This window comes from Castanea sativa, chromosome 1 (genome assembly GCF_040712315.1).
Source record: "Castanea sativa cultivar Marrone di Chiusa Pesio chromosome 1, ASM4071231v1".
NCBI lineage: Eukaryota > Viridiplantae > Streptophyta > Magnoliopsida > Fagales > Fagaceae > Castanea > Castanea sativa.
This window is the reverse complement of record NC_134013.1, coordinates 673,919-689,874: the sequence shown is the minus strand read 5'-3', so window position 1 is coordinate 689,874 and position 15,956 is coordinate 673,919. Positions and strand designations below refer to the sequence as shown.

General features: G+C 35.6%; 1 protein-coding gene across 5 annotated transcripts; it reads left to right on the top strand.

Moving 5' to 3' along the window:
• Window positions 1–8,613: 8,613 nt before the first annotated feature.
• On the top strand, window positions 8,614–13,034 carry LOC142635469 (G-type lectin S-receptor-like serine/threonine-protein kinase At4g27290). Of its 5 annotated transcripts, none has more exons than XM_075809733.1 (7): window positions 8,614–10,010; window positions 10,148–10,261; window positions 11,465–11,625; window positions 11,723–11,933; window positions 12,067–12,304; window positions 12,380–12,530; window positions 12,609–13,034. In XM_075809733.1, exons 1-7 carry the CDS (start codon window positions 8,708–8,710, stop codon window positions 12,900–12,902), a joined length of 2,472 nt encoding a protein of 823 aa, XP_075665848.1. In that variant the 5' UTR covers window positions 8,614–8,707; the 3' UTR covers window positions 12,903–13,034. The 5 variants fall into 5 exon arrangements, with proteins under 5 accessions (XP_075665848.1, XP_075665926.1, XP_075665757.1 ...); XM_075809811.1 differs by having other exon boundaries at window positions 8,615–10,010; window positions 10,136–10,261; window positions 12,473–12,530; XM_075809642.1 differs by having other exon boundaries at window positions 8,615–10,010; window positions 10,136–10,261.
• Window positions 13,035–15,956: the final 2,922 nt, after the last annotated feature.

The window sequence follows — 15,956 nt, the reverse complement described above, 5'->3', positions numbered from 1 at the left end:
AATTCCCAACGAAGTTAAAATGATAAGATTCCTTAAGAGGATGTAAATCATTTTAACCAGAAAAGACAATAAGATTCCTTAAATGGATGTACATCGTCCACCAAGTACAGATGATAAGATTCCTTAAATGGATGTACATTTTCCACACTAAGTAAAGGCGATAAGATTCCTTGAATGGATGTAAATCGTCCCCAACCATGTTAAAATGATAAGATTCCTCAAGAAGATGTGAATCATTTTAACCAGAAAAGACAATAAGATTCCTTAAATGGATGTACATCGTCCACACCCAGCAAAGCCAACAAGATTCCTTAACTAAATGTACGTCGTCCACACCATCTAAAGACGATAAGATTCTTTGAACGGATGTACCTCATTCCCACTAAGTGGAGATGAAAAGATTCCTTAAAGAAGGTGTGACTCGTTTGGATCCAAGACCTTGAATGGGTGAAAGTCGTGTAACTAGAAACTAAGGTCGAGGCAGTAGAACGGCGAAGTGAAATTCATAAGTGGGAAAAAATTTTCTAAGTCCCAAGATGGACGAAGAGCATGCCCTAGCAAAGCAAATTATAGCAAAACAAGAAATACGAACCATTCACAAACCACGTGAACGCAAGGAAGGTAAACATATATATATATATATATATATATATATATATATATATATATATATATATATATATGAAAAAGTTGTAAATTGTTCAATAGCCCCAAAACAAGCAGGGCACCCCAAAAAAAAAAAAGAGAAAAGAAAAAGGAAACAGGTAATAAAATTATGCTGTAGGAGCGTCATTCCCATCTTTTTCAGGCTCTGGAGGATCCTCGCCAGTAACTGCAGCAGACTGGGTTGCCTGTGCCGCCTCATTTGCCTCAATCTCCTTATCAATGGCTTTGAAGTCCAGATCCTCCAAGTCTGTCTCTAGGCCATGTTTTACCAGGTACCTTCTCAGCAATTCAAAACCCTTGAAGTACCCGCCAAATAGAATGGCATTGTATTCGTCCGTAAGCTAAAAGGCATGGACGGCCTTGGCAACAATGCTCTTCATTTTCTGGTTGATAGCCGTGAGCTACTCGTCCTTCTATTTCACAAGCAGCTTCTCTATGCTCAGCTACTCAGATAAAGTCTTGATCTTTTCTTTGGATGTGTTGTTGGTGTCCATCGCCGCTATCAAGTCTTTTCTTAAACCAGAAGCTTCGACCTCCAGTGCCTCCACCTTGGAAGTGGCTACCATAGCCTTCTCCTTATTCCCCAAGTACTGGGAGGTAATGTGCATCGCCTCCCCCAACACCGAGCAATCAAAATCACAAAATACTCAAGACTAGCTGAGATAATTGACACTTAAAGATGAAAGAAAAGAAGAAATGGAAGAAAGTTACCTGGACGAGTTTATGAACATGGCGACTAACCATCTCGTAAGAGGACACGCTTGAAATTTCCTTTAGCTCCTCGAGCATCACGACCTCATTAGCTCGAGCCAAAGTCGTCCCAGCATCTGCCCAAACACTGGCCCCCACCTTCCCTTTCCCTTTGTGTCCTGTCTTGCACTTCTTTGCAAGAGGAGTAACCTCCTCGAGGGAAAAGTCTGGGGAAGCAGCCCTTCCTTTGTCCAAGGCAAGGGTGGACGAACCCTTCTCTGCCACCTCTTTCTCTTTTTCTTTCTCAACAACCTTCACCCTCCATTGACCAATGCTAGGAAGGGGTTCATTCTTCTTCAACTTGATCTTAGCATACAACTCTTTGTTAAACTTATCAGTCATCTCTACAAAAGAGGAGTAACAATGGAAAAGTAAAAAAAATAGGAAAAAGAGAGGAGGAAAGGAAGAAAGAAGATCCATTGTTGTCTTGAGATAACTTACTCTTCTTTTCTTCCCGACGAATGGCATAAAGGACGTAATGAGAAGGCTTCGGTCCCAAACAATGACGAGACAAAGTTCGGGGGTCAACCAGCTCGTTGAAATTGTCGATCGTGCTTGCGTGCCTAATAGCTTCTCAAACACGCTCCTTGTACCGACTATCTAGCTCAAGACGCTCTTTAACTACAAAATAGAAAAATACACAAGGTTAGAATGGATGATCAAAACACGTAATAAATTGAAAGAAAGGTGTCACTTAGGAGGCACACACACCAAGTTGAGGGGTCTCCCACCGACGCAGCAGCCTAGGGACATCCCTCCAAAAGTTGTCGAAAAAGGCCTCCCAACCATCACTTGACACATAAAAATATCTAGACTTCCAATAACGGAAGGACGAAAGGAGATCGATGATGAGACAAGACCTTCTATCCTAGGGTACAAGCTTATAATATCCAAATGCTTTAGATTTTTTCAGACGATAAAGATAGACGAAGTCATTCAACGTGATCATATCCCAATCAACTATGGTCGTCCAAATCACCATACAGCTTATGACGATTTTCCACGAATTCGGCATAAGTTGTCTTGGAGCTATGTTCAAATGATTTAGAAGCTCCATTATAAATGGATGGATAGGAAATCTGAGGCCACACAAGAACACAGCCTCATAAAAACAAACCTCACCATGGGCAAAAGCACAAGACTTCTCGCCTTTTCTAGGAAGACGAACCCGAGTCTCATCAGGGAACTAGAATTTATCCCTAAATCTTTTAAAGGTATCTCCCTTTAATGAACACTCTTCTTTGAGGGCATGAAACGCTCGAGGTGGAGCAGGAATGGAAGGGTGAGAAGACGAGGGTACGGAAGAAGGCACAGAGGTAGCCATGTCAGTCTCGACCCCAACCATGCCAGCACTAGATGACAGGTCTGTCTCTAAGTCGCTAGATCTAACCTCAAAACCCATGTTCTCCCTCCTTAAAGCCTCTTGCACAGACCTAAACCAATCCAAGGATTGGCGCAGCAATGGGTATAGATCACCCAACACTAGACCTAGACTACTATCGCTAAGAACAAATCCCCAACCCACAGGCAATGATCACTGGAGGAACCTAAAAACGCACCCAAGCAAGCAAAAAAGAAGGCAACATAGGGGGGAAATGTGCCTAATTTTAGAATAATCAACTATCAAGGAAAAAACTAAAGCCCTAAAAGGAAAAGGGAGCCCAAGGAAAGGGAAGAAATAAAAGGAAAAAATGAATAAAAAGGGGCTTACCTGAGGAGTTGTGAAGCCAAAGAGCTAAAACGTAGAAGAAAAATGAAGAAATAAGTGGAGAAAAGCAAGGGTTAAAAAGGTTTGCCTCGAAAAACGCAGGAAAACTGAAAGGTCTCATTGGAAACGAGACCCCTCAGCCAGTTTGAACATGACACGTGGCCACGACGCATGCCATGCCGCCACTGAGCAATTAATGCAGGGGGTGGAAACCCAAACGCCATAACCGTAAAAAATAAAAAATAAAAAAACTCTCCATATTCCCATGATCATCCCAAAACTGGACGACCTCGGAATACGGGGCAACTGATTGGCTCGACAATATCCTTGTCTAGAGGAAATGGAAATAGGCGAAGGTAGCATCTTCATCCAACATAGCATCCTTCTGACAAGGAAAAGATCATTCATCCACAATCAATAGCAGAGCGTTACACAACAATAATGAGTCTCTTTACTGTTGGAAAGATGAATATCTTACCATTAACACCTCACAGAGGCGTTACAGGTACCACATTGAAAGCTACCATCAATACACCTCCAACGGCTAGGAAGAGAAACAGGTATATATACTAGAGCCTCTGACTGGAGAAGGTACGAAATTCTAACCTAGGAACTCTGATATTTTGGTACTAAGCATTTCTTTCTCTCTCTCAATTACCTGATTTTACCATTGGAGGTTTTGTGGCCGGCACCACACCGGAGTTTTTTTATCTCACATTCTTGCAGGACTCTGAATGATCTTGGTCAGCTCTCCTTCTAGACGATCATTTAGACTAACGATTTCAGCATCATCAACATATACTTAGTAGGTATTAGGGTCGTAATCAGAGATTGCTCAGGCAAGATTATCGGTTCTTTAATGGAACGATTGGTGTTGCCACCAACGGTTGAAGATGTGGAAGCTCTAGCGTGTAGAAGAGCGATATCCTTCGCCCTAGAGATTGGTCTCCAGGAAGTAATGTTTGAAGGAGATTCAGACACTGTCATACGAAGTCTTAACTTGGAATCGCCATGCATGGCTCCCTTTGGACACATCATTGAGGACTCACGCTCTATAGCTTCCTCTCTTAGATGCCATTCCTTTAGTCATGTGAAGCAAAGTGGTAATTGTGCATCTGATAAATTGGCCAAATTGGCAAAGTATTGTTATGACACTCAGATATGGATGGAAGACATCCACAGAGAGGCCCACAACCTTGTATTGTTTGACAAAAGTTTGGTTATTTGAATAAAGTCATAGTATTCTTTCTTAAAATAATAATAAAATAAATAAATAAAAAAACTTTAGTACATTGTAGAGAGTGAGAAAAAATTCCATCATATTGAAGCAGAGGGAGGAGATAAGATCTTTCATAATTCACACAATGCACAAGTCTCTCAGCTGTCTATAAGTCTAGATCAAACTTCACACCAAGTCAAAGTTCCTACTAGCCGTGCTCCCATGCGGAAGCAAAAACAAATACATAAAAATCTAGCTCCTAATTAAAGAGAAATGTTATGTTTATAATATTTTCACCATAAATTAGCTTCTAATTAAAGCGAAATGCGTTCATAATATTTTCACAATACTTATACAACATTTCTAAGTGGCAGGTCGTTAATGACTGTTATTGATGGACAAAAAAATAATTTTAGTGGTAAGTTCAAATTAGAACTAATAATAACTTATCACTTAAGATTTATTGTGAAAATGTTATTGATATAGCACTTCCTTCCAATTAAATGTGTGACAAGCCACATTTATTTATGAGAAATGTTACATTCATAACATTTTCATCATAATATATTCTAAGTGTCAAATTGTTACTAGTAAAGTAAAAAAGTGATCTTAATGGTGACTCAGATTAAAACTAGTAATTGCTTAACACTTAAAATTTATTGTGAAAATATTATGAAATATTTTTCTTTATTTATGTCTTTCAATCTAAAAAATTAACTTAATACTACTACATTATTTTTAAGATTATTTTGGGAGTGCGACTATGATGTTTTCACTTCTCTTACGTAATATGGGATTTACTAATTAAATTTTTAATTAGTGGACTCCATTATGAATAATGAGAGGAGAGGATATGTTATTACTATAGGGAAATTCTTCCTTTACATTGTATTTGTAATGTAAATTTACATTGCAGGAACAATATTATAATTCCCAAATATGGTACTGTGGTGAAAATAAGCTCAACTGGTACTATAATTGTCCTTAGTGACTGTTTAGATACCGCGTGAAGTCTACATTTTTTTTTTTTGGGGGGAAAACATGTCTCAGTGGCTTTATGTCACACCAGTGGGTCCTGTGCACTATTCACGGACCCACAAACCTCTTTTTTCAACAACTTTTTCATTAAAATGAGTCTCACGACATTATTCATCCATTTAAAAATTATTTTGCTACAGTATTTTCAGTTTTCAGCAAAATAAGCGATATCTAAACGGACCCTAATTTCAAATCCTAGTGCTCACCTTTCCAAAAATGCAACATCTGCGACTGCGTGTAATAAATATAGGAAATTTTTGCTTCACAAAAAAAATGTGGAGTTTTCTAACAAACCAGTCATTGTTCAAAAGAACAACCACGTGCCTGAGTCAACGCATGGCCTTCGTCTCAGTGGCTTTATGTCACACTAGTGGGTCTTGTGCACTATTCACGAGACCGTTTAGATACTACAGGAAAATTCTTCCTTTACATTGTATTTGTAATGTAAATTTACATTACAGGAACAATATTATAATTCCCAAATATGGTACTGTGGTGAAAATAAGCTCAATTGGTACTATAATTATCCTTAGTGACCATTTAGATACCGCGTGAAGTCTACGTTTTTTTTTTTTGTGGAAAAACGCGTCTCAGTGGCTTTATGTCACACCAGTGGGTCGTGTGCACTATTCACGAGACCTACAAACCTCTTTTTTCAGCAACTTTTTTATTAAAAATGGGTCACATGGCATTATTTACACATTTAAAAATTATTTGGCTATAGTGTTTTCAATTTCATTTTTCAGCAAAAAATGTAGTCATAATTTGTATGACTAAGTTACTGAAGTTAATTTTTTGAAGATAAAATGGATTATGGGAGTGTGTGACTTGAACTATTGATTAGTCCGTGCAGATATATGCCTATCTGCCACATTTGTTTGAATTCACAACGAAATGTGTCTTTGTTCCAACTACTACGTAAGCCCCATATGGAGGATAGGCTGGTTCACTACTTGAAGAGAATCTTTTCTATGATCAGCCTTGACATGTCTCATGTCATGCATAAGCAGGCTCCGTAAGATCCAGTCGAATAGATGATACGTCATAATCCAGATTATGTTTTATCTATTTTACTTACTTAACTTAATAGTATGGAAATGCATTCATTTCCTTTGCATTGACCCGATTTATATATATATATAATACTATCGGAGTGAAACAAGGGATCTAAAGAAGAACAGGGGCTAGACCCTATTAGTAACAAGTAAATCTTTATTTTATTTTTTATTTTTGGGGAAGAAAAGGCAATCGCAAGGTCTGAGACGACCCAGAAAGCGCTTGATCATGGTCAACTTTGTAAGCCTACTTGGGTATTGAGCATTTACCTGTAAGAACAGAATTACTTGCATTCGTTTGATTTGTGCTCGAGCCGGATGATGAAAAATTATCATGTCCGGTTCCCTCGGGGGATGGATCTATAATAATTCACCTATCCCAATAACAAAAAAACCTGACTTGAACGATCCTGTATTAAGAGCTAAGTTGGCTAAAGGTATGGGTCATAATTATTATGGAGAACCCGCATGGCCCAATGATCTTTTATATATTTTTCCAGTAGTAATTCTAGGAACTATTGCATGTAACGTAGGCTTAGCGGTTCTAGAACCATCAATGATTGGTGAACCCGCGGATCCATTTGCAACTCCTTTAGAAATATTCCCCGAATGGTATTTCTTTCCCGTATTTCAAATTTTAATAAGCTCAAACTTGTTCTAAGTAAAAAAAAATCTAAATATACAAATTCAACTTGGTGACAAGTTCAAACTCGGAAATAAAATTAAAAGAATCTAACAATATTTTAAAACTGAGAAACCACCTGCCAAGACAGCAAAGAAATATTGTGATAGCCCATTTGCATGGACAGCCTTACTGTGATTAGCACACTCTCCAAACTTCAAACCAATCTTTGATTAGCAAATGTACGTTTGGAGTCAACAACCAGTTTGCATTACAAGTTAAAAAGGTAGCTGAAGGTATTAACTTCTCTCAGTTCTAAGGTAGACCCATTTACATTATCTATACTACTATTTAAGAGGCTTTCCCTGTTTGGATTCCTATTTTTTTAGTTCAAAAATGTCCCTATGTTTAAATAGAGACAAAATTAAAGGACAATTCAGTAAAAACTCATTTTTTTAGTTCAAAGATGCCTCTACAGTCTTATGTTTAAGTAGAAACAAAACTAAAGGACAATCCTGTAAAAATGCAACTCCAACTCCCACTAAAATATTGCCTAAAAAATAGGACCACTCTCCTATTAATTTTTAAATTGATTTATTCACTTATAAATTAGATTTTCAAAATAAAAATCATATATATATATATATAAAATAATTAAATACAGTTTTTTTCTACAAAATAGGACCACTAAAAAAGAAAAGTCTCATCGCATGCGCAAAGCGCGTGTGATGAGACTAGTTATGTTATAAATATTTGTGGTCTATAAGGCATGCAAGTTGGCAACTTGGCATAAAAAGTCTGTGTTGAATATGAGTGCATGCCAAAATAAAAAGATCCTTTCCTACATATATAATACAATGGTACTCTTTGTAGCCTTTTGTGACAATGATCTGATCATACCGTGTGAAGTTATTCATATCAAAAGGCCTTTCGCCATCTCTCACATTCGCAATGTTATGTCTATAATATTTTCACCATAAATCTAGCTTCTAATTAAAGCGAAATGCATTCATAATATTTTCACAATACTTATACAACAATTCTAAGTAGTAGGTCGTTAATGACTGTTATTGATGGACAAAAAAGTAATTTTAGTGATAAGTTCAAATTAGAACCAATAATAACTTATCACTTAAGATTTATTGTGAAAATGTTATGAAACATTTTCTTTATTTATGTCTTTCAATCAAAAAATTTAACTTAATACTATTACATTATTTTTAGGATTATTTTGGGAGTGCGACTATGATGTTTTCACTTCTCTCAAGTAATATGGGATTTACTAATTAAATTTTTAATTAGTGGACTCCATTATGAATAATGAGAGGAGGGGAAATGTTATTACTACAGGGAAATTATTCCTTTACATTGTATTTGAAATGTAAATTAACATCGTGGGTTCTAGTAAACTTAATTTCAAATCTTAGTGCTCACCTAGTCACCTTTCCAAAATTGCGACATCTGCGACTGCGAGTAATAAGGAATTTTTGGTTCACAAAAAAATGTGAGAGTTTTCTAACAAGCCAGTCATTGTTCAAAAGAAGAACGACTTGCCTGAGTCAACGCATGGCCTTCCGTGATCTAGTCATTGCTCATTATAATAGGCCTAACTTTAAAAGGTTGGCTAAGAGCTCTAACAACAGGAAGTAATGGACATCTTTACTTTTGTGTTGTTGTTGTTGAGTTCAAGTTTGCTTCTTTTCTTCTTTGTACTGTCGGATGCTGCTGATGGCATCGCAAAATCCGAATCCCTCACAGAGGGCATGACTCTGGTCTCTAGAGATGGAAGCTTTGCCCTGGGGTTCTTTAGTCCTGGTAATTCCGGTAACCGTTACTTGGGAATATGGTACAACAATATCCCAGGTAGAACGGTTGTTTGGGTAGCAAACCGGCTCAATCCAATAAACGACTCGTCTGGCATGTTGATGGTAAACAGTTCAGGTAGTCTTGTTCTTCTCAGCCAGAATAGAACAGTTGCTTGGTCGGCAAACTCAACAAAAAAGGCCTGGAATCCAATAGTCCAGCTTTTAGATTCAGGAAATCTAGTGTTAAGAGAAGAGAAGGAAGAAAACCCAGAAAAATATTTGTGGCAAAGCTTTGACTATCCTTCTGATACTTGGCTACCAGGAATGAAGATTGGATGGGACTTAAAGACTGGTCTGGAACGGCGCTTATCTGCATGGAAGAGTTCAGATGATCCGTCTCCTGGAGAACTGAGTATGGGGGTTGAACTTCATAATTACCCTGAAATAGTCACAAAGAAAGGCACCAAGAAGTTCTTACGAACCGGACCATGGAATGGCCTTGGTTTCAGTGGTTTCCCAAGCTTGAACGACAATCAGGTTTACACCTACGATTTTGTCATCAACAGCGATGAGGTATACTCGATATACCACCTGATTAAAAAATCTGTAATCACAAGAGCACAATTGCAAGAAAATACGTCCTCATCTGAGCGCTACATATGGGTCGAAGCAGAAAAAAAATGGACCGCATTCATTTCTTCACAAAAAGACATATGTAACACCTATAATTTATGTGGTCCTTATGGAAACTGTATCATTGGTGAGTCACCTATTTGTCAATGTGTAATAGGATTCAAGCATAAGTCACCAGATACATGGAACCCAGATGAGTGGTCTAAGGGATGTGTACGCATTACCCAATTGAGCTGCGAGGATAAAGATAAAATTGGGTTTTCTAAATTTGTTGGGCTCAAAATGCCAGATGCCACGTATTCCTGGGTGAACGGCAGTATGAATCTTAACGAATGCAGAGTCAAATGTTTGAACAACTGTTCCTGTACGGCTTATGCAAACTCAGATATTAAAAATGGAGGAAGTGGCTGCGCCATGTGGTTTGGGGATCTAATTGATATTAGACAGGTTGCAGTTAATGGGCAGTATCCTTCTATGCAGGATATATATATTCGAATGCCTGCTTCAGAGCAAGGTAATAGGCCTATGGTCTTTATTGCTCTTTAATTTATATTTTTACATGCCATTGAAGCTATAATCTTTGTTGTTTCCATCTATTTTATTGCATTACTAAAATATTTTTGCTTTTCTTCTGCAAAGTCTATCATAAAGAGGAGAAAGACAAGCAAAAGATGAAGGTTATAGTGATAGTTGTGGTTGCAATTGCGGTCGTTTTTGGGGTGCTCTTGATTCTCTACTGCATTAGCAAAAGGTCAAACTTCAGAGGTAATATTTCTTTCTCCGACCCACTTTGAAAAAGATATTTCATGATTGTTTAATTGAACTTCTAGAAACGTACAAAGCAGCTAATAAGTTGTTGAACAAGAAAAGCTGTGAGTTTAGCCATTTGATCTAAAGAAAAATAATGCTAAGGAATAAAATTTGCAAAATAAAAAAAAAGATGGGCTGAAATGGCCCATTGAACGAGAATCACAAAAAATAATCTAAATCTTTGTTTTGATTAGAATAATAACCGTATATGTAAGCACCAATTTATACTATCTTATGCAAGATTTCCAGTAAAGTTGGAAAGGCAGAAACTAGCGCAACACTTTTCGTGAAAAAACCATGCCTTTCATCCATGAGCTTTCTTGAGAGAATCCTAGTAGTTTTATAAAATTTTGTGATCCAAAGTTCACAATCACATAGCATTTCTTCTAGTGAGTTGACTGTAGATCAAATATTCAAGGAGGTACCTTAATTGGAGTGCACCAAAGGTTCTAGTTAATTTACACAGACCTGCCATTCATGAAGGAATCGAAGGAATCCATATAGGAAGAAGCTCAAAGTTTTAAAGCTATTGTGAGTCGCAGAAGTTATCTTTTGGGAAATTAAAGCCAGGTACAAATTTTTTTTTTTCAAGACTGTAAAACACATCCTTTTCTAGTTGGTTGCCTTAGTGGGAGTAGTTTACACATATAGTCATTTTTCCTTTAGAGAATTGTCCATAGGTTTTTTCACTTCAAAATCATATTACAAGTCTGTTTGGGAATAACTTATTTAACTGAAATTGAAAATTTTTTGTTAAAAGTATTGTAAATAAAGTTAAAAAGTAGCTAAAATAGTATAGTGAGATCTATGAATAGTATCAAAAAATGCAATCGGACCCATAAATAGTATAAAAAATAAGCTAAATAGTAGCAAAAATAAGCCAAATAATAATAAATAAATAAAAGACTTTTTAAGCCAATGTCAAACACAACCTACTTGTCTTATGCGTTTATAGTTTTATTTTATTTTATTTTTCTTTATGACTTGGTCACTTATTGTATTTTGATTATTGATATTGATATTTTGGATCACCAAATTTAGTTGATTTGAAATCAAATAATAATTCTGTTGTGTAGTTAACTAGTGGGTCTAAACCGAATTTAACAATCACCCTATTCTTATTTCTTATGTATAATGTGAAGCTCATCATGATCTTAGCAGAGAAATTGGAGAATAATGTGATGATAGACCAGAACATTGATGGCCAAAGTGAAGACATGGAGGTCACATTCTTCACCCTAGCTACCATAGCCACTGCCACTGACAACTTTTCCAGTAATAACAAGCTTGGTGAAGGTGGCTTTGGACTTGTATATAAGGTAACTCTACAACATGCTTTTATAAAGATCACAAAAAAACAATTCTTACCATACTCAACTTCAATAAAAGAAACTACTTGCATATTTGAAATTTCAGGGTACACTAGTAGATGGAAAAGAAATTGCTGTGAAAAGGCTTTCATGGAGTTCTGGGCAAGGATTGAAAGAGTTTAAAAATGAAGTTATATTAATCGCCAAATTGCAACATCGAAATCTTGTTAGGCTTTTGGGCTATTGCATTGAAGGAGATGAGAAAATCCTAATCTATGAATACATGCCCAATGGAAGCTTGGATTCCTTCATTTTTGGTTTGAACTTCTCTAAAACAAATAATTTTTACCAAACTCCATGAAAGTTTTCATTGTTATTTGAAGAAATACCAATTTCTTGTTTCATTATTCATGTTGAACTTAGTATTAACATAAATGATAAACTTTTCAGATCAAACAAGAGCTAAAGTTTTGGGTTGGTCTATGCGCTTTAACATTATATGTGGGATTGCGCGAGGGCTTCTCTATCTTCACGAAGATTCTAGACTGAGGATTATACATAGAGACCTCAAAGCAAGCAATGTTTTACTTGATAGTAAGATGATTCCAAAAATTTCTGACTTCGGTATGGCTAGAAGTGTTGGTGGAGATCAGACTGAAGGAAAAACAAGACGAGTGGTTGGAACATTGTACGTATTCTCAACATGTTTTATCGTTGACATTTTTTTAATCAAATATTTTAATGCTTAATGATGTTTTTGCAGTGGTTATATGGCACCTGAATACGCAATTAATGGTATATTTTCAGTAAAATCTGATGTTTTTAGTTTTGGAATATTGTTGTTGGAGATAATAAGTGGAAAGAAAAATCGAGGCTGGTCCCATCTAGACCATAGTCTAAACCTTGTTGAACATGTGAGTTCTCAACAAATTTCATCCTTTATCTTACATATAGTGATAAAAATAATGATTGAGAATTTTTAAATATTTTAGGCATGGAAATTATGGAAAGAAGGTAGGCCTTTAGAACTGATTGATACTTGCTTAGAGGACTCTGGCATCCAATCGAAGATTATACATTGCCTCCTTATTAGTTTCTTATGTTTGCAACATCACCACGACGATCGGCCAAATATGTCATCTGTGGTTATGTTGTTGCACAGTGAGGGTTCATTACCTGAACCCAAAGAGGTTGGTTTCTTTGTAGAAAAAAAATCACCTTCGCTAAGCAAGAACCAACCATCCTCAGTCAATGAAAGTACTATTACCGTGTTAGAGGCTCGATAGTCAAGCATCATATCAATTGCATTGTATAACATATCTTATGATTGATATTTTGCATCTATACATTTAGTAAATTATACACACTTGTATTCTCCATGTATGTGATATCAGTCTTATTTGAACTTTAAAGGTTTATTATGGCTTCTACAATACTATATAGGTTTGAGTTTGGGCCAAAAGTTGCTCAGAGACAACTAACTTTTAATATGCTTAAATATCAGAATTTGATGATCTTTTTTTGTATCTTTCCCACTATAATGAATTTCTATGTGAAAATTGTTTCATTGGTAAGTAGACATCCAAAATTTTAAAATGGACATAGATTTGACACAATTTGGATTTGAAATGAATGAGATGTAGTTGTTTGAAAATGGCACACTTAATATTGAATTTGAGAATGTAGGTTGAGTAAAAAGAATCATCTGTAAACGCCTCATATTGTACTAGTTAATAATCTTTAGTTCTCGGCTCCAATGATGATCTCAATATATCAACAAAGGTTAATTGAAGTTATCTTGACAGTTTGGAAGTAATTCCAACTAAAAAGTGGTCCAAATTGCTTTGAAAACAATACTAAAAAATGCATAATGTTTTCTTGAATACGATAATCAAACCAGGCCTCGTAATTAGATAACTCATCCCAAAGTTTTTTAAGCCTAGTAAAGTAAGCACTCAAAATGGACTAATCTTGAGCAAGAAATGAGATTGCCTTCTAAATCTGAAAGATTCAAGGTGCATTCCTTTGTGCAAACCTCTCTTGAAGATCCAGCATGCGTTTGAATAAGAATGAAAAATTAAAATTATTTTACTATTCAGCTTGTTTTTGCTACTGTTCATGGACTCCACTACACTTTTTCATACTATTCATGGGTTCCACTATACTATTTCAACTAACTTTTACATTTATCTACCGTACTTTCAGCAATAAGTTTTCAGTTTCAGCAAAATAAGTGATATCCAAACAAACCCCCCAGCCGAACATCTCAAGCTGTCTACGTGTAAATATTCACACCAGAAACTACGTCTTTAGTAATAGAATTGAGAATCCACGAGAGCACCATTGTGTTGCATCTTATCCAACGACTGAAAATTGGACGGTATCCATTGGTATATTGTGCCATTGACAAAACCAATTTTAGTCTTGGTTGTGAAAGCCATGACCATCGAGCGAGACCAAGTTTGATAGTTTTTGACAATGAGTAATTGGCTAACAAGAACTGTTTGTAGTCGTAGGAGCAGTAATAGAATCAGAAGTTGTTGAAGCTTCAGCCATGGAAATGAAGGAAAGCTTACTCCTAAGAATTCAAGGAAAAATATTCTTGAAGAAGAATAATTCAAAGGAAAATTAGGAAGATGAAAAAGAATTTTGAGAGTGAAATTCACAATCTTAAATGAAAAAAGATCTAAATAATTACATGTGCTGCTCTATTTATAAACACAGATACAGAGCCTATCAACAAACTAACTAACAAGCCTAACATAATGAAATCTAACTAACTAATTTTAGTTACAACTAATTAAATTATGACAAGCGTGCAAAACTAATTACAACACTAATTGCATCACATGAATGACATGTGAGCAAATAATGGTAAAACGATTGTGGCTGTAGGCTTGTACTCTGAATGACTGTAGTCTTGTTATTGATGGTGAAAATATATTAAATCGAAATATACATATGATATGAGAGTTGAGACCCATAAGCCAAGGTGTCAACAGTCAACCACTTTTTGTGTATGATAGTACTAAGACATGGGATTTCACTAGCATAAAATTATTACTTCATTTTCTCTTTAAAAGTAAAAAGTGTAACAACTCTTTCTCCAAAGATTAGTCATAAACCCACATGATGTTTGTAAGTTAAATAGTGCATGTATTTTTAAAAATATTTTCTATTTTTATAAGTTTTATATAATGGAACATATTTGCATTCAAAAACAATACATATATATATATATATAATATAATTTAATAAAAAAGATTTAAATGGATTAATTTAAGGTTCAATTAGTCCAAATGGATTAAAGTGGACCAAATTGGACTGAAGTGGATCGACTAGGACCAAATTAAACTAAAGTGGACTTAATTGGACCGAATTGTACTGAAGTGGACAAAATGGGACCTAATTGGACTTAATGGGACTAAAGTGGACTGAAATGTTCTGAAGTGAGCAGCATGAGGTCAAGTGCACCGAATAGGACCAAAATGGACCGAATTGTATTGAAGTGAACAGAATGAACGGAATTGGATGGAATGGGACCAAAATGAACCAAATGAACAAAAGTGGACCGAATACAGATTTTAAGAAAAAAAAACATTTCTACTTCACGACTCATACCTCCGCAAAGTCTATCCAATTGTCCAATCATAGACCACATTCTTAAGCTTAGTAAAAGGATAACCATGCACAAGTATATATTTTAAGCCACTAAACCAATGTTTATGTGTTGAGTTTCTCGCAAGTGTATCATCTTGTGGTGCAAAAGAAAAATGTCTTGTCATTAAATTTGAGAATCAATTTGTGATACGATGGGTTAAATGTATCAATTTTGAGAATATACGAGTCATAGAATATATATATATATATATATATATATATATATATATATATATATATATATATCACTTCATCAAATTTAATTAAAGTTTACCAAACTGACTAACGTACCAAACCAAAAAGCATCTATGTATCTAAGAGCAAAATGTGATAATTGAAACTATCCAAATAACAAATTATGAGACGGCAAATCTTCAAAATTGCTGGTGCCCCAAATATAACAGGCTGCCTTTGAGCTAGTCACAATCAATCCCAAGTTGTCAAGTTGTTTCACGGTTTCTCAATTCATCGTATCAATTATAAATATCAAAGTTTGTGTATCCTATTAGCGGTGTATGATTCTGAATACTCTCTATATTCATCTTGTGGCAATGGTTTTAACCCAAAAAATTACTTACCAAAAATAAGGTCTAAACCAAACTATATTTTTTTTTTTAGAATACTAAGTATTTTAACACACATATAGAGAGAGAAGAGAAGGTCTTAAAGAAACTGACAAT